The sequence below is a fragment of the Artemia sp. Qi Xiang Cuo genome, chromosome 17 (assembly GCF_049724085.1).
Source record: "Artemia sp. Qi Xiang Cuo chromosome 17, ASM4972408v1, whole genome shotgun sequence".
NCBI lineage: Eukaryota > Metazoa > Arthropoda > Branchiopoda > Anostraca > Artemiidae > Artemia > Artemia sp. Qi Xiang Cuo.
Window position 1 is genome coordinate 40538677 of NC_142810.1, and position 27138 is coordinate 40565814.

General features: G+C 35.6%; 1 protein-coding gene across 1 annotated transcript in view; it reads left to right on the forward strand.

Annotated features, from left to right (window-relative positions):
* The window catches only part of l(2)k05819 (transmembrane protein 94-like protein l(2)k05819), a 259706-nt gene that overhangs the window by 181664 nt on the left and 50904 nt on the right, over positions 1–27138 (forward strand). The window contains exons 10-13 of the mRNA XM_089102832.1: positions 10393–10467; positions 13613–13706; positions 22457–22662; positions 26089–26303. Of these exons, the coding sequence (XP_088958958.1) occupies positions 10393–10467; positions 13613–13706; positions 22457–22662; positions 26089–26303 (590 nt within the window). The remainder of the gene's footprint in view (positions 1–10392; positions 10468–13612; positions 13707–22456; positions 22663–26088; positions 26304–27138) is intronic.

The window sequence follows — 27138 nt, forward strand, 5'->3', positions numbered from 1 at the left end:
TTGCGCTCCTTTCTCATCCAAGGGGAGACTTACAGCAGAACATCACAGAGCTCGCAAACAGTCCGACGAGTTGGTTTGGCAGTCAGTTTCTGAAAAACAAAAGTCATGTGCAACAATTTTAATTCAATGCCTGGCTGGCCACTGATGGTTGGTTCTGATGAACTAGAGGAGGTTGCAGAATTTAAGTATCTTGGAAGCCTCATAAACTATGATGGAAGCCTGAATCGCGAGCTCATTACACGCATTACATCTGGAGGCGACGCTTTTACCAAACTAGGTAAAGGCTGGAAAAGCTCTGCATACTCTCTAAAGCTCAGACTCCGACTCCTAAATGGTAATGTCCTTTCTGTACTGATATATGGATGCAAGACATGGACATTGACAAAACAGCATGAAAAACGAATACAAGGTTTTGAAAATAATTACCTTCGACGCATTTTGGGTGTCCACTGGTCTGATAGGATTACAAACAGCTCCATGCGAGGAAAAACAGCAACCATCGATAGTTGAGAGAGTTCGAAGTAGTAGATGGTGGTATTGGGGCCTTATGGGCAATGGCAGGCTCCCTTATGATGTTTGGTGTTGGGTTCCCCACGGCATTAGAAGGCATGGACGGCAAAAAATGCCGCTCGGCCGATGCCTAGAGAGGGAGGCTACGCTGGCGGGTACTTCTTTGTATCATCTCTAGCCCTAAGAGGACGTCTTGGAGAGACACAGTTGTCGCCTTATGCGCCAACCGACGTGGGTGGAACTAAGTCTAATTAAGTAACATATGCATAAGTTTATTTAAAATAAATAGTGGCTTTTGTTTTATTAAAAAATAATATCATGACTGTTAGGAATGACGTTCCCAAGATGTTTTTGTCCAGTGGGAGGGTGAGATATTTTCGTTTGGGTGGAGGTTTTACAAAAAAAAAAAATTACTAAACATAAAAAAAAACTAGATGAAACACATTTTTTGCTACTTTTTAAGGGTTGGACAAGAATTTTTAGGGACGGAGAATCAGAATCGGTAACTCACTCACCTAAATAAGTACTAAGGATGTTTTATATACACCTGAAAACTACATCTGTACTGGACTTTTAAATATAACTACCATTCACATTCAAGCACTTGTGGTATGTCTTCATTGGCTTAAAAATTCCATCAGCATTGAGGTTTGCCGCCTTTGCCTTAAATCAGGCTTTTACTTCACCTTGCATATCCTCATCATCGTACAAATATGGTGTAAGCTCATACTCTTTCCTTTTGAAGTCGAAAGACCAATAGACCCAGTGTATCGTCCACTAAGGTCCTCCTCATCCCCCATCTTTAGTAGATGTATATACCTGATATTTCATCCAGTATTGTCCTACAGTATTTTGGTTAACTACAATAACTTTAAATGCAGTATATATAGAAGAAAAAAGTAAAAAATTATGTTGTATTATTTAATAATGTAGAAAGAATGTACATAAGAGAGTTAATTGCTTTATAGTTTTTTTTATACCTGTTGTATCAATTCTTTATGAAAGAGGAATTAAATCAAAGGATTAATGAAACAGAAATTAAATCATATTAATCAAAGGATTAATATGAGATGGTTAAATCTGACAATCTCGTTGCTCTAAATTTATTGTGTCTAAGCATTTTGTTCTTGTAGCTGGGTTACTTTTGCTCATTCACATAAGGTGCTGTAGCATCTTTAGTTACTCTACGGACGTTGTTTGGTGGTGTGCTGATTTTTGTTCTCCCCCTCCAAATGTTGATGTGGTGTTTGAACTTCATTTACTCACTAACGTCATCTGCAATTGTAACTCTACTACGTATTCCTATGGTGTATTTGCAACACCATCTATGTTCCGCAGTCTAAGGTGCGTCACCTGTGGGAGAGCAGTTAATGTGCATCAGTAGTGTTCTACAGGTTTCACAGGTAATAAGCAAAAGAAGAAAGGGTACCTTCTGCAAGTGCCTTACGTACCCGTTTGTATTAAGTTACTCTTAAACTGTGGGGAATAGGGGAGTAGGTCCCTATGCATCCTTTGTTCCTGGATAGACTTGATCCATCGTTTAGGTGTATGCAGTGGCTTTGTTTGGGAGGGGCAAAAGGGGGACAGTTACCCCCCCCCCCTCTCCAATAATTTTGAGAGAAAATTACTAAGTAACTTTAAAACTGTTCCTAGTTCTAAGTTTCAGCTTCATTTCCTTATTTTGAGCAGATATTTTTTTTTATTATTTCTTCCTCGTTTTTAATATGAAAAAACTCGAAAAACGGGGTCCATTACACTTCCTAATATGTTCCATATTAACATTTATACAAATATACCGTCTTCGGAACCCTATCATCAAGTAAATAGTCGAGCCTTGTAAATAGGTGGTAATATTCCTTCAGTTTTCGATTCAAATACTTTTCATAACTGTTCAGCTGCCTCTATGTACAATAGCATGGTGACTTTTCGCTATTTTCTCTTTTCTAAATATTGCGTTAACCAGCTCCAAAAAGAGAACTGGCGTAACTTATGTCACGTTTATCTCTGAATCAGCATGCTGTTATAAACGTCGGCTGCAATACAGGATCAAGTGAATTCGAACAATACATGGTTATTTTTCTATCAATTTAGAAATGTTATGCTAGTTATAAGTGGTACCAACCAATACTCTTTATTTATTGTTTTAAGTTTTATCATACACCACTACGAGACCAAGCTTCATTTGATTAAAGGAATTTTAGACATTAGGGGAAGGTAATTTTCACACTCTAGATGTCAATTTTTGCCATCCCATTGGTACCCCTAGTAAGTTTTTATGTAAGGTGTCTATCGCAATGCTACGAAGAATTGCTCAGATTTTCCGGATATTCTTGATCAAACAATGCTCAACGAGCAAGTTAAAAATTTACACATTTTTTTTTTTGAAATGCTTCAAATTCAAAATACTGCCGCTATTTCAAATGTAAGGAAAAATTTCCAGGGGGGATTCTCCATAGAAGAGGATTTCCGAAGGGGTGGGGGTAAATTTGTCCTCAGGTTTTTTTCATTGGACAACACCTTTAATGTTATTTTTTGTTTCAAAAAATGAAAAAACAATCCAAAGTGCACATTTTGAGTGTTATTTGGTACTTGATGATTGCCCTGTAAGTAAAATTTATAAGGAGCAATTAAATATAAAAATTAGTTTACAAATGAGCCCGTAACTAGCTCTCAATGTTGTCCTCGCATCCGGGCCAGCCTTTCCAATCCATAAATGTAACCCAAATTGCTCTTTTAAGTTACCATGCTTCACTTTATGTCGGCCTTATCGAGTCTAATATATTAAAAAAACGATAAGATGTAAAAATTAGCTTAAATGGGTCCTTGAACAGGTCTCTATGATGTTCCAGTGCCTGTAAAGCGGCGAAGAAAAATGTGAGGACATATCACTGCTGCCCATGTATAATAGTAATTTTTCATTTCGTTCAATTAGGGGGGGGGGGGTTGTAATTTTCCTGTATAAGGTTTCAACAGTGGAAATTTAAAGGGTGTACTTTTGATATGCTAAGATGTCATTTTCATATCAAAAACAGCTGATTGATGCGATCCTCAAACTGTTGGAGTAGTGCTTAGTTCAACTGCGAGACTTAGTCACCTATGATGGGCGCAGGAGTTGAACGAAGTGAAAAGGGGATATGCCAAGGCCGTACCCAGGATTTTTTTTTGTGGGGGGGGGGGAGGGGTGGCTACTCAAAGATTTTTTTCGGGGGGGGGGGGTACACAAAAAAAAATAGAAAAACGCATACAAAATTGGTTTATATCCATTTTTGTTACGTTTTTACGAGTCAAAGAAAAATTTGAGGGGGGGGGTCAAAATCCCTAACCCCTCCCCTGGACACGGCCTTGGGATATGCCTTTAAAATGAATGGTAAAGCTGGCAAAAAAGCCGAGCTTATTAAGCTCGCCATTACCCGCTCGAAAGCTTGTTTACAGTACAGTACTGTCGTCTGCTGCAACTCACTGCTGACAGTCCAATACTAAAATTATGTTTTTGATGCGTGTGCATTGTTTATTTGTGTATTTTGTAATGCTTTTGATTTTAACCGATCAACGTCTTTGCTTAATAGTAACAACTTTTCGTTATTGCTCGAAGAATAATGTCCTATTGAAGAAATAGGGGTGGAACGGGCTATATATACTTTTTAACCGCTTGGTAAATCCCCCCATCAGGTGAAAGAGCGCATGCACATGGGGTCCCAAAAGCAGGACAGCTGGGCTGCTGCATATTCTGCTAATTATTGATTTAGAATAAGTGCGTCCGTAGGCTTAGCGATGCAAGATGACAAAACTTTCGGTTCCTTAACCAGTTCTGTAAAAGCCAGCTTTGTCCAGCTCTCAGCTTTGATGTGTTTTATGAGGTTATTGAAAATATAATTTGTCTCAATTTTATTTAGTTAAAACAGGCTAATAAAACCAATAAAGCGAAGAGCTCATTACTTTGAGGTAGTTGAGAAAGTTTTAGGAGCGCAAATTTTAAATAATAATTTAAATAAGTAGAGGTAGTTTTCAGTAACTCGTAGAAGAATGCTTAATACCTACTGTAATTATAAACTAATTGAAGAGGCTAGAAACGCCACTGCTTTCTCCTGAAGGATAGCCCATGCCCATTGACAATGCGGCCGTGGACCCCCTCTTGCGCCCCTCCCCAGTAAAAATTCTAGAGCTACACCCCTGCCTTTGTGCTTCCTGATGAATTGGCGTGTTATGTGGACTATGAAGTTTTGCTGCACGTGTCGTTACCTATTTGGAGAAGAAACTATAAACATGGCTAGTTCTCTCATGGCTAGTCATCTCTGTCTTGTACTAAGCTTTTTGCAGCAGTCTATCGGAAAGGATAAAAATACAGTGATAAAGATGGGGTGCTCCATTTTTCCCAAAAGATGCAATAGACTAGGTAATTTATACCTGCAAAGTTGCACTAAAATTTGACGTACTTGAGAAGAAAAGAGGATCGTATCCAGCGTCATCGTTTTGTCGGACATTTTCGAGGTGTTATGCGGACACAAAGAGCAGAATGGCGATTTGTCGCTGTTTGTGACAGTTGATCCATCGATCATGCCTTCTTTTCCAACGGAACCCCTGTAATAGTGGTCTTGCGCCTCAATGAATGCGTCCGAATGATAAATTACTTGATTGAAAAACTAGAAACGTCTGTACAGAGTCAAATTCTGATTATCTGGCAATTGGCCCCAGCTTGCCCTCTCTTTTCCTCTCTGTTCCTGTACTGCTTTCAAATTTTCCTGACAATATAAGCATGTACAATCCTGCAAATTAGTGTGATTTTGTCAAGAAACTCAGCTTTGCTAACAAAGTTAAACATATTGTCAATCGCCGAAATGGAATGGTAGTTCACATGGTTGATGAAGATTCTGCAGCTGCGGCAGTGGCTGCAATACTTAGCAGTATAAAAATTCAGACTAAGATCATAAAAACCGAGTACGCAGGTATTATTATAATGGACACTAAGTTTGATGTTTTTCAAATCTGTGTGCTTGTTGAAAGCGTAATCTCTTCGACACGCTTTGGATATTTAAGAGTTGTGCAGCTGAAGTTTAAGACAAAGGACGACCTTGATCATGCATTGAGTTTGGAGTGAAGATTGAATATTGTTTATTTCGTGTCATTCTACTGATCAAAAAACCCAAGCAGCGTCTCAGCGGAAAAAAATTGCAGCTGGGAAAAATCACTCAACTGATTGTGAATGCACAAACCTGAACAAGTGTAGCAGATGCACGGGTAATCATCATAGGCAGCGCAATAGCGCTACCTAAATAAAGAGCGATGTTGGAACAGTGCATTATTTTATTTTAGACCAGGGCACTTCGTATCGAAAGAGTTGTCGTAGAAACTTTGAAAAGGGCTCATTCGATTGGAACTTCGAAGAGCTTGTGTCCTTTTTAATAGTCGAAAGAAATGGGAGGAAAACTAACACCCCTCTCACATCCACCATTTCCCGAAACACATCCAATCAAAATTTTGAGATAGGCATTTTGTTCGACGTAGTTAAAATGTCCGAAAATTATTCATTTGAGGATGGCACTCCCCCCACAGCCCCAGCCCTCAGGGCAAGGGTTGTAAGTTATACACTGGGGGCATATAAGGTTTTTATAGAACGTGTTTTCGTTGAAACTTCAAAATTGGCTCATTTGATTGGAAATTGAAAGGGCTAGTGCCTTTTTTAATTGTCGAAAGTGATTTGAGGGTAACTAACCCCCCTCTCACGCCCGCCATTTCCCCAAACTCATCCAATCAAATTTTGAGATAGCCATTTTGTTGAACGTAGTTGAAAGTTCTGGACATAAGGTCTGAGGATAACTACCCCCCGCACGCACAGCCCTCAGGACAAGGGTTGTAAGTTATGCCCTGGGGGTATATAAGGTTTTTATTGAAAGCGTTGTCATAAAAAATTCAAAAAGGGCTCATTCGATTGGAAATTGAAAGGGCTTGTGCCTTCTTTAATAGTCGAAAGTGAATTGAGGAGAACTAACACTCCTGTCACACCCACCATTTTCCAAAACACATACAATAATAATTTTGAGATAGCCATTTTGTTCGACGTAGTTGAAAGGTCCGGAAATGATGTCTTTGAGGATGACACTCCTCCCACAGCCCTAAGGGCAAGGATTTTAAGTTATGCCCTGGGGGCATATAAGTTTTTTTTTATAGCAAGCGTTATCGTAGAAACTTGAAAAAAGCCTCATTCGATTGGAAATTGAAAGGGATAGTGCCCTTTTTAAGTGATTGGAGGGCAACTAATCGAATGATTAGTTGACATATCCAATCGATAGAGAAGCATATTCAATCAAAATTTTGAGATAACCATTTTGTTCAACGTAGTTGAAAATTGTGGAAATTAGACCTTTGAGGTTGACAACCCCCCCCCCCCAGCCTTCTGGTCAAGGGTTGTAAGTTATACCCTGAGGGCACATAAAGTTTGTATAGAAAGGGTGGTCATAGAAACTTCGGAGGGGGCTCATTGGATATGTCATCAGAAGTTCTAATGCCCTATATAAGATTAAAAGTGATTGAAGGTCTGATATCCCCCTCCCTACATCTCATAATTTCCTGAAATGAATCTGATAGAAATTTTGAAATGATCATTTGTTGTCGTAGTAATTTCTAAAAGGCTAATTCGATTGGAAATTGAAAAGGCTAGTGCCCATTAAATAGCCAAAATTTACTGGAGGACAACTAACCCCCCTCCCACGCCCACCTTATCCCCAAACACATCCAATCAAAATTTCGAGATAGCAAATTTGTTCAACGTATTAGAAAGGTCCGGAAATTATGTATTTGGGGATGGCAACCCTCCTACAGCCCTCAGGGTAAGGGGTGTAGGTTATGCCCTGGGGGCAAATAAGGTTTATATAGAAAGGGTTATCGTATAAACTTCGGAGGGGGCTTATTGGATTATTAATCAGAAGATCTAGTGCGCTTTTTGAGATTCAGAGTGATGGGAGGGTAGATACCCCCCTACACCTTGTGTTTTCCCGAAATGCATCTGATAGAAATTTAGAGATTCGTTGTAGAAACTTCGAAAAAGGCTCATTCGATTAGAAATTGAAAGGGCTAGTGCCCCTTTAATAGTCGAAAGTGATTCGAGGGCAACTAAACCCTCTCATTTGCCCAAACATTCTGTCACTGAAAAAGGTTTTCATGTTTGAACTTCATTTTCCAAAAAGACAAAGGGAAAACAGGTGAGCCTTTCAAAGAATTTTGAGGAGAGTGCTATGCTAAATCAAAACAAGCTATGTGTTTACGGATTGTCAAAAGGGCGTAACTCATGAATAACTGGGTATATCAATTTAGAAATTTCAAGAAATGATAAGGGACATTATCAAAAAAGGAATCTTTGATCGTCAATTTCACAGGTTGGGTAATAATCCGAGGGGGAGGGGTAGTTTTTTGGTGGTACTTGTGAGGGGCTTATGGGTAGAATTTTCCGTGTGAGCAATCTTTTTCAGGGAAGTTTATGGGAGAACCCAACTTGTTCAGGCATTTGAGAACTCAAGAAATATTTAAGCGGATGCTGAACTAAATCAAAACAAACTATGATCATTTAGATTGTAGATTGTCAATAGGGTGACAAAGCAATATCACAATAAAGGCTTACATAATTAAGTTAGACATTTTAGGGTAACTTGTGACAGATTTTGAACTAGCCAGAAGACACTAAGTGTATACTTTTGATACTGAGTCTACGGTTACTGTGACTACTGACACTTAAGTACATTAATGTTAAACGTTTAGGGGGAGTTTCAACTAAACCAAAAAAACTATGCACATGCAAGCATTAAAAGGGCATATAAGCAGTAACTTGCTATGATAAAGCAGCGCTTCTCTATCACAGCAAGTAATATCATTTATATTTTAAAGGAGCTAATCTGGTTGGAAATTCAAAGTTCTAGTACCCTTTTTAAGAGTCAAAAGGTAATGGAGGGTAATCAGCTCTTCTCTTTAGCTCATAATTTTCCTAACACTTCCAATCAAAATTTAAGATAGTTATTTTGTTCAGCATAGCTGAACGGTCTTGTACCTATATATCTTGGGCTATTGCGTAGGTCAGCCCTCCACAGTTATGCAATTTGCCCACTTTGTTAAAAACTAAATGTTGCCTTAAGATTAAATCGAAATGCATTGTGTTAAAGCTAATTCCCAATGAGGCATCTCAGCAGTATCCCAAGAACAACTGAGGGTATTATGTTCAAACTTTCGGGGCTACTTCTGCTCCTAAATTTAACCAAATCAAAATAGTGTAAGTGTATCCAAGCTATCAAAGAGTGTAAACACAATTTTTTGCGAATGGTATCAAGTTTTCTATTTCAGGTCAACTAAAGGAGTTTTGAAACTAAATTAAACACTATTATTTTTGTCCAGATTTTTAAAAGGGTGTATGTTGTTCAAAATTGCTGAAAAATTTTCTCCAGCATACAAATAGCAGGCCAAACTCTAAAGTCTTAAAAAAAACGAAAGGACTTAAACTAATATTTTCTTTTTCCCTGAAAAGAATATGTCAATATAAAACGAACAGAAATTAATTTTAAAAAAACCTTCCACAAAATAAGTATTTCAAAGAAAAGTAAAGAACTCCATTAAACCAAAAATGAGCAAAAATAAAATCAAATAATCTACCAAGCGCAAAACTATCACAAGTCAGCATCGATAAATAAATGAAATCCAAAACGAACAGAAATTACAGGAAATAACCGAGTCAAACTAAAAAAGAGCATAAACTAACATGAGTAGGGCTCAGAACCCCTTTACCTTCCCAAGGCCAGAAGGTAATTTGCACTTTATTGAGCAAAAATTCTGTATTGTTCAAAAATTCCATAGTGTTTTTTTCTAAAAGCTTGTGCTTGTGTTTAGCACCGTTTTGTCTAAGTGAACGTGTTATTTACTACCAGTTACCTGGAAAAACTGAGTACACGTCCCAGTTAATTGTTACCCCCTCTTCATTGGATTGAACAAGAAATGCCTTTTTAAATATTTTTCCGAGTTTTCCGCTAAAAAAAAAAAAAAAAGAAAAAAAAAAAAAAAAAATCTTGTTGATCTCCTTGGAGCTCTCTCCTGATAGAGCTCAAAGATGAGGTTAAAAGGTGGCTAAAGGCGCAAGCGGCAGATTTTTTGATTATGGAAATTATTTTTTTATGTATTTTGCTTTTGTTCATTATTTTTTTTTTTTTTTACCAATTTGAATCTACTTTCCAAGCAAAACTTTTGAATAACGAAAACTAAGGTCTTTCAAATACAAACATAACATGTATTTTTAAATGGAACGTATATTGTTCAATTACAAAGGGAGCTACCATCTCACCAACCCTCCGCTCTTTACGTTGAAGTTTAGTTTAATAACGCTTTGTACCTATTTCCCGTTCATAGCATTTGAAAAAAAAACATGTTATTCACTCTTAGTGGCAAAAAGAGAAAAAAGTTCGCTCGTAAACGACAACCATTGATGTGTTATTTAATCCAATTTACATTCCTTCTTCTTGGGTTACCTTCTGCTATTGCCACAACAGTATTGAACCCATATCATTGAAATGTAATGAAATATCGCACGAGATCTGATTAGACCCACAAAATATTTTGATTTTTATGGTTTTGGTCTTAATATATTTACTCATGTAAATCGTCTGTTTTTACTTTGGACCAATTCAACCCCGTCAAAATTTACCCCCTTCCCAATGAACTTTCCATTAAGAACTATTTCTTCAGTTTCGTTTTTTAGGGTAGGGTCATTTCTTCAGCTTAGGTCTTATTTATATTTTTGTATATAAAAGAATAAGCTATAATTTATACCTGGTTTAGGAACGTTTGCTGTATGGCTGTTTCGCATGGCTTTTGTGAATTGTTCCAAATAATCAATGTTTGCTTTTGTTCCAGTTGTGCTAGTCAATGCTTTAAGCGTCACCTAAATACTGACGATGTCACGAGGATGCTATCTGTGGGTACACAATGGTAATTTTATGCTAATCTATATTTTCTCCTTACTTTAGCTTTGCTGATGAGTACTGTACTAAATTTAATTGCAGAAAAGGGTATCATCCGCGGGCTTTTTATTGCCTCCTTTGGCTTGCTCGGGCCATCGGGATTGCATGCTTCATGATATCATATTCCTGGTTTTTGGTTTCTTTTTTTCGTTTTTATCTTTTTTTCTATTTTTTTAGCATATGTCTATTCTCGTGACTCCAAAATTGTTTTAAATATATTTCCATGTTTTCAGCTTGATTGGTTTAGCTTATTTTTCAGTAAAGAAAAAAAATGTACTAACGAACACACACGCAAAATCACATCCACTGACATACATTTGATGTTGTATGTATTGCTAAAATAAAATCATGAGAACAATTTGTTGTTACCCTCTCTACATAATAATAATGCACTAAGAGGATAAAAAAAGTGTGAAGGACACTAAAAAAATTGCGCATAGTTGTTAATAACTTCAACTTTTAAGCACTCACTCACATGGAAGAAATATTATGGTACTACACTACTTACGCCACTGGGCAATTGCTAAAATACACATCAGTGGAAAATATAAAATTATGTTACAGTGGTCAGCAGACCTACGTCACAGTTCAGTCTTTTTTTGACAAATGTCATAAACGCCGTGCTGTCGGAGGATCGAGTTTTTGAGTGGGATAAAATATATAAAGAGGGAAGAGAGGTCGCTACAAATGATTCAAGTCTTGATTTGCCAAAAACAGCAAGAACTGGTGCGTAATATTGAAAAAGTTGGTAAGATTATTCGTCGTTTGAGTTTAAGAGCAGTTAGCAAATATTTACAAAGAAGCCTTTTGGCAAATTTTTTATGGCAATCTCAATATGAAATAAGTGTGCCCGAAGCTGGTTCTGAAAAACCTCACCTGCTGTTACTGTTTTTTTTTTTTTTTTTTTTTTTTTGATGCTATTAGACATAAAAAAAGTAATATTCCACAAAAACATCGTTTTAATGAAATACAAATGAAACACTAGTCTTTATAAGGCTTGAAGGGATGGTTGTCCCACTCTTTGTGTTTGTGTTCGCTTTAGATTTTGCTTGATATGTCATTTTCATTTCTTTGTTTGTTTTAGGTTTCATTCGTTCGTACGTTCTAACATCTCTTCTTCTTAAGCTAGGCTTGATTTTTTATTTTACCTTCTTTGTGTTTTAAGCCTCGCCGTTCATCCATAGTAAATTCTGTTCGTTCGAAGTTTGACTTGCTAAAAGATTATATTATTCGTTTTGGATTTAAATATCGTTGGCTGATTTCCTTTGGGACACTTCTATTAGAGGAGATATTTTTCATTGATTGTTAGTAGAAAAATAATTGACTTTGCTAGGTTTAATTTTGTCTCGAAAAACCTGTTTTGTGTGTGTGTTTTTTTTTTTTTTTTTTTTTTTTGTCGCTTCCTTCCAACCGGATCGCTAGCTATGTTCGACAACTCGGGCCAAAGCACCCATGAACGGGATTGGTCCTCAAACCCTTCCAAATTGGTCATTGATTTGCTTGGGTATCGCTCGGGTCTTCTGCATTATTCCCCCCCCCCCCGGCGTTTACCCCCCCCCCCCGGAAAATACACCCATGGAAAATAAGGCTTTCCAAATTTGAGAATTTTATTTGAGTTTTGTTATTTTATTTTCCGTAGGGGGGGGGGGGGGTTGGTACTTGTGTATTACGTGCCACTCACTCAAGTTTACGCTTTGTAAAACTCGAGAACAAACCGGTTTCTTCGTTAGTTTCTTCATTATTTAGAAACAAATTTGGGCTATATACTTGCACATTAGGGAGGGGGGGGTAAAGTAGAGCGAGTCTGCATGCAAAATGTGTTAGTTACAATTATTCTGCATATTATGAAGTAAGAATTGTTTTCTGACTTAAAACTGTCCAAAAACTTTACCCACCCCCTTATTTGTAAATATATAGCCCAAATTATATATTTTCCATCTATTCTGTCACTTATTTTTGTCTTGCCTCGCGCTAAGCTGAAAGAAACTAAACGAAGAAACCGGTTTGTTCTTGAGTTTTACACAGTGTAAACTTGAGGGAGTGGCATATAATATACAAGTACCAAAATTCCTTCCCTCTGCGGAAAATAAAAAAACAAAACTCAAATAAAATTCTCAAATTTGGAAAGCCTTATTTTCCACGGGGGGTATATTTTCCGGGGGTGGGGTATTTTCCGGTGGGAGATATATTCCACGGGCGCATTTTCCGGGGGGTGGGGTAAACGCCGGTCACCATCTCATAATGTGCTGTTTACTGTTTTATGTGTCTCAGTTTTGAGGTTTTAGCCGTACCGACTAAACTGTTTGAGTTTTTTGTTTATTCTTCTTCTTCTCTACTGTTCTTTTGCAATATATAGTCTTTTATTATGGGAATAAGCTATTTGATTAAGTGAATACATATATTTGCATGCATACACGCTTTTATTTCCTTTTAGTTTGGTATTCAAATGTCAAAAGTTTTAATATTTAGCAATTTAATTTCACAAAATACTGAATAAACAAAACGGTGATATATTGGGTCTAAGACACTCGACCCCCACGATCACCTTCTATGATTCATAGACACTCATAATAGATGATTCATAAAATCATTCTGTGAAACCCATAATAAAAGCCCCATATTCAGTGTTATTCATATTTAGAGCACATGACACCATATTAACATTTGTTTTTCTTTTCTTTCCGCTTTACTTTTTATTTTCTTTTAGCTTTTCCTTTTAGCTTTGTTTTCTTTTTCTTTTGGCCCTTTTCTTTTCTTTTAGGATGTATAAAAGAAACATAAACATAGCAAATAAAAAGAAGCAGAGGAAAACCCAAAACATGCCTTGTCATGAGTGGTTTTTATATTTACGAAAATATAAGGAGAAGGGACAAAATATATTTCAAAATCTAGGGGGGGGGGGCAATTTTGCAGTTTTCTTTATTTTTTTCGATGAAAATGCAAAAAAAAAAGTATTTTCAAAGTTAAGGTGGAGGGCAAAAAATCTAAGGGGACAAACGTCCCTCTCAAATGATGCCCCTAGCAGCATTTCAATTTCTATTATAAACCAGTCAATTATGTACAAGTGAAACCTTAGTTTATTGACTAATTTATTGTTTTATTATATTTTCTAGGTGCCTGTGCGAAGTAGCTTTTCAAATTGGATTCTCCCGAGAAGTAAAGGCATCTTATGCCTTGGAATCACAAATATCTGCTTTTCGTCATTTGGTAAATATTTTTCCATAGTATAACGACAGCAACTACCCACTTTTTATTTAACGAATATTTTTATTAACGATATATATTTTTATTAACGAAATATTCATTTATGTATTTATATTATGAATTTATTTATTTACGAATTTTACGAATTAACGAATTTTATTTATTAACGAATCGTATATATTTATATATACGAATAGATTTATTAACGAATTTAATTTGGTAAAAATAATTTAAAAATAATTTGGTATCGGTTTAATGCTGATTTCACTTGTTTAAAATGTACCTTTTGACCCTGAGGACTTAATTAAACTGTGATTGGTAGAATTGTTTTGTTTAATTTCGAAATTTTGATCAAATACATTCCATGGGTCAAAGTGCCAAAGGAGTTATCATTCATTTTTCATAAATGTTGGATTTTTTTTTCTTTTAATATGCACTAGAAACTTTATTTAGTTTCTGAGCCTTTTTTTTCGCTGTGCAATTCAACTTTTCGTTTGGACATCAGTTTTGCAATGGTCTCTCTATCGAAATGGATTTCAAATGACTTTTAAAGATTTTAAGCCGAACTGGCCAGCCATTACGAAAAACTGAACAAAGAGAAAAAACGACAAAGGAGACTGAGGCCAATAGAGAGAAAAGATGAAAAACTAAAACAACGTGGATATTTTGCCTGTGTCAAACTAGGCGTCTTCAGCACAAGAGAAACAAACATAAAAACATTACTAAAACTAAAAACAAATAAAAGTACCACCAATAAAATACGATTGTCGCAACGCATCCACGTAGGGAAAAGAAGCTATTAGAGTTACTTCGATGAGAACTTCAAAGCAACTGAGGAAAAAATATGAAAAAATTGAAATGAAGTTAATTATTCTGTTGCGAAATAATCCTCTTGTTGACTATTACTGAAGCTATTAGCATATTTTGCATAATATTGGCTATCATATTGGCTATTGTATCCATGTATTCGAATTGTGATTTTAAAAAGTGCCAGGACATACTAAGCGTAAATTAGAAAAATACTTTGATTTGATACAAGATGTGGCCTTGGCCAGTTTGGATATTGAAGATATTATGAAACTAGTTATCCTGGTAAATGAATATTCTTTTTATTTTGGTTTTAGAGGGGAATTTTATAGGCAGGTTTTTGGTTTTCCCATGGAGCATCTCTGTCTCCTTTATTGACAAATCTTTTCATAGATGTTATTGAAACCTCCGCTACACACAGTTGTAGAATCTCTCCTTGTTTCTGGGGTAGGTTCATGGATGATGTAGTCTGCGTTTGGAAACAGGGTTTGGACTTCTTAGACCTGTTTTGTAAACATTTAAATAGTTTTGATACTAATATTAAATTTACAGTTGAGTTTGAGGAAAATGGCAAACTGCCTTTTCTGGATGTTTTATTAATTAAAAGAGATCTCCGCCTACTCTTTTCGATTTATAGAAAGCTTACGCACAATGATAGGTATTTGAATTTTCATTCTTGCCACCCTATGTCGGTGAAACGAGGGGTTGTGATTTCACTAGTGGATAGAGCCTTCAGAATTTGTTCCAAGGAATTTCTGGATTTGGAATTGCTATACTTGAGGGATATTTTGTTTTGAAATAATTACCCAATTAAGTTTATTGATAAAATAATTGAAAATAGACGTGTTAAACATGATAGTAGGGTTATTGGGGTTTCCTAGTCTTTGGAATTAAATGTATCTAAAAGTTTCATTTCATTGCCATGTGTACCTGGTGTGGGTGAGAAGCCTTCATGATTTTGCGTAAATTTAACATTGATACATGTTTTCAATCGGTGAGACCAATGGGTAGTTTCTATAATTCTGGTAAGGATTTAACCCGGGGAAATTTAGTAAGTGGGGTGTATGGTGTATAAGATTCCGTGTTCTTGTGGGACGTTTTATATTGGTCGAACTCACCAACAGTTGGTTGAAAGATTTATTCAGCATCGAAATTCAGTATAAAAAACCGTACAATTAAGCAAGTCTCCGGAAACTTTTGTTTCAGTTCTAGCAGAACATATTTTCTTTCAACCTGATCATTTTGTACAATTTGATGAGGCCATAGCTATTTCTAATGATAGGACATTTTTCTCAGTGGGCGAGGGAGGCTATAGAAATTAAAAAACATATGTTTGCTAATCTTTAGATAAATAGGGACATGGAAAATTTAAATATTGACTCAATTTATTATAATCTTTTGAAAAGTGAATCAACCCTAAATAAGGGATTTAAGTCCAGGGGACTATATTACCTACCAGAATAAAACGTGTTGCTTTAGTAGTAGCCAACAAGAGGATTATTTCGCAACAGAATAATTAACTTCATTTCAATTTTTTCATATTTTTTCCTCAGTTGCTTTGATGTTCTCATTGAAGTACCTCTATTAGCTTCTTTTCCCTGCGTGGATTCGACTCACTAAATGTATTTTGTTAATATTGGTGGTAGTTTTATTTGTTTTTCATTTTAATTTGGTTTTATCTTTGCTTTTCTTGTGGTGAAGACGCCTAGTTTGGATACAGGTGAAATATCTAAGTCGTTTTAGTTTGCTGTCTTTTCTCTCTACTGGTAGCAGTCTCGTTCGTCGTTTTTTCTCTCTTTGTTATTTTTTTGTCAAATGAATTGACATTTGTTTGTCATGGGGAATACGTTATGTTTTCTGAGAATCCATTTTAAATAAACACAAGCCTTATTAACCATGACGAAAGGATTGAAAAGGATCAGGGGATGTAAATAATAACAAATCAGTGAAGAAAGGATATACTTTAATGTATTTCATTAGAAATAACTGTTGGGTTTAACCGGTGCAAAAGTGACTGGCCTGAGAGGAAATTTTTATTTTTTTCTTCATGAAATTTTCAACATAGGTTGGATTCTGCCCCTGAACTTGATTTTTTAGCAACAAAATTCTGCTTTCATTATTGGTTATATTCCGTATTCCTTTCACATAGTGAAAGGAATACGGAAAGGAATATTTGATGCCATTGTTATCAAATTGTATGTGGGAGTTCAGGAGTTCGAATATGGTTGGTAGTGATTTTTTCAGTAAGAAAATTTTGTCATTTTCAGTGTTTTCATTTTCATTATCATTATTTCATTCTCAGCTTTCAGTATTGGTCATATTCCGCATTTCTTTCACGTGCCATTGTTGGCAAATTGTATGCGGTAGTTCAGGAGTTAGAATCTGGTTGGTAGTGATTTTTTCAGTACGAAATTTTTTTCATTTTCAGGGTTTTCATTTTCATTATCATTAGTTCATTCTCAGCTTTCAGTATTGGTCATATTCCGTATTTCTTTTACGTGCCATTGTTGGCAAATTGTATGCGGTAGTTCAGGAGTTCGAATCTGGTTGGTAGTGATTTTTTCAGTAAGAAAATTTTGTCATTTTCAGTGTTTTCATTTTCATTATCATTATTTCATTCTCAGCTTTCAGTATTGGTCATATTCCGTATTTCTTTCACGTGCCATAGTTGGCAAATTGTATGCGGTAGTTCAACGAGTTCAAATCTGGTTGGTAGTGAATTTTTCAGTACGAAAATTTTGTCATTTTCAGGGTTTTCATTTTCATTATTATAATGTCATTCTCAGCTTTCAGTATTGATCATATTCCGTATTTCTTTCACGTGCCATTGTTGGCAAATTGTATGCGGTAGTTCAGGAGTTCGAATCTGGTTGGTAGTGATTTTTTCAGTAAGAAAATTTTGTCATTTTCAGTGTTTTCATTTTCATTATCATTATTTCATTCTCAGCTTTCAGTATTGCTCATATTCCGCATTTCTTTCACGTGCCATTGTTGGCAAATTGTATGCGGTAGTTCAGGAGTTCGAATCTGGTTGGTAGTGATTTTTTCAGTAAGAAAATTTTGTCATTTTCAGTGTTTTCATTTTCATTATCATTATTTCATTCTCAGCTTTCAGTATTGGTCATATTCCGTATTTCTTTCACGTGCCATTGTTGGCAAATTGTATGCGGTAGTTCAGGAGTTCGAATCTGGTTGGTAGTGAATTTTCAGTACGAAAATTTTGTCATTTTCAGGGTTTTCATTTTCATTATCATTATTTCATTCTCAGCTTTCAGTATTGGTCATATTCCGTATTTCTTTCACGTGCCATTGTTGGCAAATTGTATGCGGTAGTTCAGGAGTTCGAATCTGGTTGGTAGTGATTTTTTCAGTAAGAAAATTTTGTCATTTTCAGTGTTTTCATTTTCATTATCATTATTTCATTCTCAGCTTTCAGTATTGGTCATATTCCGCATTTCTTTCACGTGCCATTGTTGGCAAAGTGTATGCGGTTGTTCAGGAGTTCGAATCTGGTTGGTAGTGAATTTTTCAGTACGAAAATTTTGTCATTTTCAGGGTTTTCATTTTCATTATTATTATGTCATTCTCAGCTTTCAGTATTGGTCATATTCCGTATTTCTTTCACGTGCCATTGTTGGCAAATTGTATGCGGTAGTTCAGGAGTTTTAATCTGGTTGGTAGTGATTTTTTCAGTAAGAAAATTTTGTCATTTTCAGTGTTTTCATTTTCATTATCATTATTTCATTCTCAGCTTTCAGTATTGATCATGTTCCGTATTTCTTTCACATGCTATTGTTGTCAAATTGTATGCGGGAGTTCAGGGGTTCAAATCCGGTTGGTAGTAGATTTTTCAGTAAGAAAATTATGATGTCTGTAAAGCTTAGTAATAATGATTGGGTTTATTCATTGAAAAAAAAAAGAACGAATCACAACAATGCCAGAGGCTGTAGCCTGTAAGGGACTGAATACAATGCAATATTAACAATTCAGATATAAATAAGAAGAGAGACTGGAGTAAGAAAACACGAAAGAAGCTTTATATACTCGGCCTCAAACTATATAAAACATCAAAATCTCCACAAAAATTCACTGCCAGCCCCCCCTCCAAACAAAACGCAAAAAAAAACTTTATCGGCTGAGAACAACGCATCAAATAGCTTTAAAGCACTGCAATTTCAACAACCAGATAAAACACTACACGAGTTTAACTCCTTCGGCAAATCTACCCAAATCCAAGGCCTAACATGTCTAATAATAAATCTTGATCCAAGAGTTATAAACAACGGTCTATGTATCATAAGAGAACTTCTAGTTTAACTATCATGAAGAGATTATGCACATGTGAAAAGCAAATAAAAAAGTGGAGACAATAATTTGTGATTTTTATGCATAAATAAAGCAAAATAAGATTTATAAATTCCCACAAAAGACAGTATATGAAGTTCATGGTAACGGTGCCTTACTAGTGCTTTCTGTCTATCACCTGTCAGAACTACTTTAGCCGTATTCCAAATAATATGATAAGGATAAACATCAGCAAGAAGAACATTTGGGGATAATTTTCGCAAGTCAGTGGCATTCTATATTTGAATGAATATTTCGACCCAATGTCCAAGGGACAAAAAACATAAATATATAAAAGAAAAGAAACTTACTAAAACCAAAATGAGAATCTTAAAAACAGTCCTAGCATCCTTACTTCAGTGAAGTTCAACCACAACTCTTCGTCGCTATTTAAATCTGATAAGGAGTAAGGGGACATAAAAGTTTTGACCAAGACAAACAACAATATCAGATATGGATGTGTCATAAAGGAACTCAATATTCTTAGTAAACAGGGTCTGTCCCAAAAGATCCTGTATGGAGATGGTTTCAATGTCCTAGAACCGAACTTGTGAGTGATATAGGGGGTTTTGGACGGGGAGGGAGTCCATCGACGAAGACGAGTGCTCAGGACGCCCTTAAAACGACCAAAACTGCCCATATGTTGGAAAATATGTGAAAAAATTCAAATAGAGATCACTGATTGAGTAGTTCGGATGTTAGTTGACATGGGTAGCATGCGGAAAACAGTGTTTCACTGAATTTTAACCGAGGATTTGTGCACGAGGAAAGTGTGCGCAAAAATGGTCCCCAAAGTGCTCAATGCCGTAATGAGGGCACAGCGTGTCGCGACCTGTCAGGACCTGCTTGAACATTACGGAACCGATTTTAACTTCTTAGACAGAGTGGATTTTCAGACATGGATTTTCGAATATGATCCTGAATCCAAACGTCAGAGCAGTGAATGGCTCACCAATGGCTCATCTCGTCCAAGGATAGCAAGAACGAGCAAATTGCGGGTAAAGATCATGCTCATCTTTTTTTTTTCTTGTTTTTTTTTTAAGAACAAAGCTTTAGTACATCACGCCCAAAGCTTTTAGTACATCACGCCAAAAAATTCTTGCCCAAAGGCCAGGCTGAAAACAGCCGGTGTTACTGTGGAGTGTTAGAACGGCTAAGGAACAGGACTTGACGATTCCAAAAAAGACATTTGGGACGATTGGGTAATGCACCGAGTCACATCGAGCTCATTGTTTGCGAGCTACTAGTTATAATAGTCGTCGCTACGCTTTTTCAGCCATTTTACATGCCAGATTTGTCCCCACCGTACTTCCTTTTATTCCCGAGAATCAAGAGGTCATTCAAAGGACATCACCATGAGACGCTGGAAGAGGTAAAAGACGTTTGATGCCTCTCAGGAAGCCCATTAGGGGTGAGTAAGACGTTGAAAGAGGTGTTTCGAGTCGAAAGGACAGTATTTTGAAAAAGTATTAGCTCATTTGTACCTTTATGTTGAATAAATGATTTTTTTTTTATAATCAAATTACCGGAACTTTTGGGACAAACCCTGTATTACGAGGAAGAATATGTTTAATTTTTTAATCACACTGAGTCTCTTAGCTAGTTTACAACTCACAAACGAAATATGATCTTTGAAACTCATTGATTCATCAACAATCACTTCCAGATAATGAGTGTTAGCGCAACGTTTAATTCTTTTACTCCCACCATTTATATTCTTTAGCCATGCATAATAGTTTCTTCTTCTTCAATAAATTATAAAACAAAATTTATGATCGTTCAGTTTAAATTTATTTATCTGCTGCCACTTTTCAGTATACTGAATATTCTGGTACATAACGTCTAATGATTCAACTTCAATCCTAGCAGCAATGGTCAAATGAGAATCATCAGAAAAATGTGGCAATGTCGATAAAATCTTGGTGCCAACAGCCACGATTTTCCCAACGCCGCCAAAATTTTGTTCGGTTAAATAAGAACCACGAAAATGCTGCCATGCCATCTAGAGAAATCTTGAACTCGGTCGCTAAACGCAGCAGTTTTAGCGACTCCTGCCGTAATTTTACAGATGGTGCCACAATTTTCTATTTGGTTAAATAAAGAGCATAAAAATAGTGACATGACATATACCGAAATCTCAATCTCGGTCGGTATCTGCAGGGGTTTTACCGACTCGTGCAGTGATTTTACATATCGTATTTGAAATGAACCTTATGCTAATTATTGATAATAAAAAAAAAAAAAACAGTCGGTAAAAATGACCAGCTAGTCGGTAAAATCATCCCCCCCCAAAACATTGTGGCTAGTAAAGACCCCAGTGTATAGTGTAAAGATTGATTTATATATAAAAGAAACACAATGAACCCTAAACCGACCTTTGAGGAACACCATTACGCACCAAAATATCTGAAAGGATTTGATTCCTACTTTCAATAAGGTTTTCAGTTATCCTAATTTTTTACCTAATTTTTTGTATTGTGACTGCGCTCAGTTTTAGTTTTTTTTTTGTATTGTAAAAAGCTTATGAATTAAAATTTCCTCGTCGTTCCCGGTGGCTAAATAGATGTTAGAAATATTTGATACATTTTAATTTTCTTCCTTTCTCCATCTTCTCTGAAGTTAAAATGAAAACCAGAAACAGCGGAATTTTCTTAGAAAATAATGAGCGAACGGAAAAACGGCAAATCTGTCTAGCTAGTTGCTAATGCATCCATCAGAAGTGGTTGAGAGATGAATTCTCTCCATGGTCTTGTTTAATGAATTCTATGTTGATAGTTTTTCTGTTTTTTTTTTTATCCAGAGGAGCTAATTTGTTTTCTATTTATTTACTTTTACGTTTAATTTTCATTTTTATGGTAAGAAAAAGAACACTAACCTATTTAACCGATTGCCCAGGCCTGTCTTAGATAGTTTTTCTTGGTTGCAGCGGTAGCTGTAACCAAGCAAGGACGAACACTCAAAAATGAGGTCAGTTCGAAACAAAAAATGCACCATTGGAATCATTTTGACCGAGAACTCTATACAGTGAACTTACAGTTCCTTGACTTGAACAACAAGGAAAATCTCTTGGCTTGATCAAGGATAATCACATTTTTTTGCATGAGAAGCATCTATTCTTCCTTTTTTTCCTTGCCCGCTACTAGCGGGGCACTGGGACATCATAAATAGCTGTTTAATGGCTCATTTTTAAGGAAATTGCTACAACTACGTGTTTTTGTCATTAAAAAAAACATTATATTTAAAATAAAGTACTTTTTGACGAAAAACTGCATCTTCGTATACAAGATGATGAATGAAGTCATAATTGTAAATTACAACCATAAATGATACTACAGTAAAATATTTTAAAGGGTGTCTTGGGTAACAATGACAAGGTAGTCCTTTCTTTATTTATAATAAGGTGTAACCTTTAAGGTCAAGAGTTTAGTTTGAAGGTAAGAGAAAATTGGTCAACACAGCAAAAAATCAAATTATTTGACAATGATTGGAATGTAAGGAGGAAAACGCGATAATCACGAGATTTAGAAGGAGGTCTCACATACCTTCCCTGGGCACGCACCTGGTGTAACCACTATCAGTTACTTTTTTCTTTCTTTTTTTAGGCTCAAAATAACAGAGAACAAAACTTCCGGGCCTCCTATCTACCAAAGACGAAATTTCCGTTTCCCCACATAGTTGCTGTTTCTGCGAAAGAAAACTATCGTGGAGATCATCATATGTTCACTCAAGGAACGGGTGAAATGGTTGCTGACTCCTGCGTTGACTTTTGGGATGGAGCAGATTCGATACCACTAACACATGCAGATAGGTATTTATACAACCATACTAATTTTTAGGTTTTGATATATTAGCAAATCGAAAAACTTATCCTGTCAAAATGTTCGAGATTTTTAATCATCATTTAAAAATACTTGCAATAAGAAATGGCCACTGGATAATTGCATAAAAAAGAAATGGCCACTGGATAATTGCATAAAAAAGAAATGGCCACTGGATAAGAAATGGCCACTGGATAATTGCATAAAAAAGAAATGGCCACTGGATAAGAAATGGCCACTGGATAATTGCATAAAAAAAAAAAGGATACAAGGATATGTTAGCATAAAAAATAACTGTCTTCCTAATTTAGTAGCTAAGATAAATGAGCACCTGAACAAAGTCTAGACCTCACTCATCCATCCAATCACTTAGGACAAAACAGTATATCCAACCTGATTATCCCCAAATCAAGGCCAACAAAGAGCAGAATCCGCATTTATTAGTGTAAGTCATTGTCCAAACACCAAGCCATGACACCTTAAATCGACAACATTTTAATAGTTCCCAGGTAATCACCACACATCTGGGCTCCTCAGAAGAAAACGCATTGCATATATGGGTTTTGGAGCATAAATATCCTTACCCAAGCAAAATTAGCGCGACATACCTTAGAATATGGCATACCCCTATATAGTGATACTTGTGGAATACCTATGAACAAAAATAAAATACCCAAAAATATAAAAATATACCAAAAAAAAATTTTTCCGAGCTTTGTTAACCAACATTCACCTAGCATTAAATCAAAATAAACACATCCCAACTGTGAAAGAATATCCTTCAGCCAGTATAACTCCCCTTATTTGCATAACACTAACAGTCAACCAAAACCTTTTAACTTTTGCTCAATTTCTACGAACTAATTTCCAAATATCCTACGTTATTCTTTACCTGCATGTGTCGAAACAAACCCTAAACTCCAAAATTATAAAGGGAAGAAAAAAAATATTCATCCAACAGGCTACCTCAAAATATCATTCAAAATATCTTGATAATTTTTATTATACTTATTTAAAAGTTGATTATATTGAAAATAAGGCTTTTTAAATTGCCAAGCAAGTTTATATACGGAAAAACCTCTTACGATTAGCTTATTGCTAAGTATTTTACATCTACTTTTAAAATCGACGTAATTAGTACAAATTCTTGCATATCTAAATAGTTGGGAAAAATACGATGAATATGTTATTTTCGAATGTATGTTACTTTTAGGAAATGGGAAATTAACTATTTCAAAATTAAAATCATCTGTTTTGTTATATATTTAAAAAAATAGTGTATTACTAGGTGCAACATTAATATCCGAATCTAGAAAATGGTCATAATTGCCATTCCCATTGCTAGATTCCAGCTTTAACTCTGGTGGATATATTTTATTTGAAATCTTAAAAAAAATCTACACAATTGATCACGAGAAGGTCTTTTAAATATCTTTTATTACTTGAAAGCAAATATTTTATGTTACCTGGGTTCTTTTTATCCATGATAAGATCATATTCTAAATAGCTTAAAAACAGGTACGCTATAAATGGACTGACATTACCCCCCAAAGGAATTCCAACACTTTGATTATAGAGATTACCATTAAATTTTATAAAAGTATTAAACAGAATACATTCTAGTAGATCATAAATCATATCTAAGCTATAACATCTTGAACTAGTGGTATTATTAAAGTAATTGGTCCATTTTGCCTTATTGTAATACTTATCAATTTTAAAAAAGCGAAATCAGACAAATCGAAAGCCCTATTAATAATCTTTTTAAATTTATAAATACTGCTTTGATTGGTAGATTTGTATACATTGTAGTGAAATCAAACGACCCCACTTGTTCAGTTGAAACTAAAGCCAGAGAATCTATTACTTGCAATGAATTATTAATACAAATGCAAATGCTCATAGATGCAAATGCATCTATGAGAAGCTATAGTAGCCAAAATTATAATTCGAAACCATTAACAGGGGATACCAATTTTGGGTGGGTTAATTGCCCGCTAAATGTTTTGCTTCTCTCCCTTACTCTCACTTAGATTTCAAAAAAAAATGTTTGTGGTATTTTAGTTGAAAAAATTTGAAAATTAGACAAAATTCCTCAGATTTTGAAAACTTGTTTTTATCTTTATTTAAAAGGTTTTTAAAGTTGTTCCTAGCGCTTCTTTGCCTCTTGTTCTTTGCTCCTAAACACTTCTTGTTTCGCGTTAAAACTGCTTATTCAAATTATCAAATAAAATTAGTTTTATTTTGATTATTGCTCCTCCTAAAAAACGAGAACGGCCCTGACTGAAATTTAAGCTTATTTACAAATAAGCTCAGAAATCTTGTCATGTCGAAAAAAATAGTAGCAACCAGGGCCGTCACGTATGGGGGGAGGTTACCCCCCCCCCCAATTTTTTTGGTCATTCGGTGAAAAAAAAGAAGTCGGTAAAATAGTGGCGCTTTACGCCATGATTTTTAAGACGCCGCTACAATTCTTTGTTTGGTTCAATAAAGACCACGAAAATACTGACATGTCATTTACAGAAATTTCGAACTTGGTTGGTAAATGCAGCAGTTTTACCGACTCCTGCCGTGATTTTACGGATGATTCCACAATTTTTCATTTGGTTAAATAAACAGCGTTAAAATAGTGACATGATATGTACCGAAATCAGATTCCTGGTTCGTAAATGCAGCGGTTTTACCGACTTTTACAGTGATTATTTTAAGTATTGTATTTGAAACAGACATTATGCTAATTATTTACAAGAAACAGTGGGTAAAAATGACCAGCCAGTCGGTTAAATCTCTTCCCCCCCCCCCCCCCGAAAAATTTTTGCTAGTAACGACCCTGGTAACAACAGGTGTCGGAGAAACAAGATTGACTCATGTAGGCTAGTTTTTAGGCGACATATAATTTAGAAGCTCTGAATAGATTTGTGTGGAGGAGGAGCGTCTGCAGATGTGTTGACCTCAGGCGGCTTCCTGCTACAATTCCTTATTAGTAGTATATTATTTGGACATTCCAGCTGTTTTTTTTTTTTTTTTTTTTTTTTTTTTTTTTTTTTTTTTTTTTTTCATTGAAAAATGCTACTGATCACCAGGACTGCAGCTTTACGAATTGGTTTAATGAATAAAAATTCAGGGTGTAACAAAAACTCAAAGTCTTTCATGAACGATTATGCTATAACAGAATGCCAAATGGATAATTTATTACTTCCGTCTCTTTTGTTCGTTTTTCTTTAATAGGACTCTTTTCGTTTTTATTTTATTTTATAAATAAAGATGTAATTGATTACAGGAAAAAAATGATTGATAAATTAAGTTCTTAGATGTGCAAGCAATACATAAACAAATGAATAGACCTTCCGTTTTACCTTTTCTGTGCCTTTTTGTTTATTTTTTTCTTCACCTGAAAATATTTTATTTCTTTTAAGGAAGAAGATATTAGACTTTTATCACAGAACAAGTCTTACTTCTTATTGCACAGCATTTGGATACCGACCTCTTGATCGTCCAATGAGCCCCAAAATTTCAGAATGGTATTTGGAAATTCCAACTGATTGTGAGGCCATCTATAGAAAATATAGAACGAATTCGCCTCTTTCTTGGGATGCTGCAGGAAAACTGGCAGAAGAGAACCAATCAAACGGTAAATATATCGGTTAAACTGTTTGTTCAAAAAACCTCTCACGATTAGAATGAGTATTGTTTGGTTACTAAATTCATTAAGATAATAGAAGAAACAGCAAAGAAGCTGACAAATATCTTGATGGGAACGGATTCGTTCCCAGGACTGCTTAAGATACCTAGAATAATTCCACTGCACAAAGGAAGTTTTTGAGCTGAGCCAGGGTAATTACAGATCTATTTTTCAGTCTCTCAATTTTTAAAAGTTTTGAAAAGCCTATGCAGCAGCAGCTCTTCCAATTTTTGGAGCGGAAATGATTTCTTGATAATCACCAGTTTTCTTTCAGACTAAGGCAGTTCACTCAAGACACACTAATGGCTTTGAGCTTATGGATAAACAAAGCTGTGGATTCTGACCTACTACCTGCAGTAGTTCTACATGATACCATAAAAAATATTTGATAGAATCTACCATTCAATTCTTCTCGGAAAATTGGAATATGTAGGGACAAGAGGCAAGGTTATGATCAAGCTCAGGTTTAGGAAACGATGTACTTGTCAACTATGGTGTTCTCAGGGCTCAATGTTGAACCTACTGATCTTTTTATTCCGTGTTAATAATCTGCGTCCAGTGCTGAACTCAGCAAGTATATATCTTCGCTGCTGTAACCTATGCTATGACGAAGATTTTATTCAGCCTGAAGGTGACGATGATGAGCTTGCAGTGCTTTCGCCGACGATAATGTGCTTGGCTGCTTTGAAAAGGATAAGACAACGCTCATGTCTAAAACCGAGGGGTGTCCTAGAGGGACGTCTTTGGATGGATGCTAATCGACTTATTATTATCGTTGAAAAAT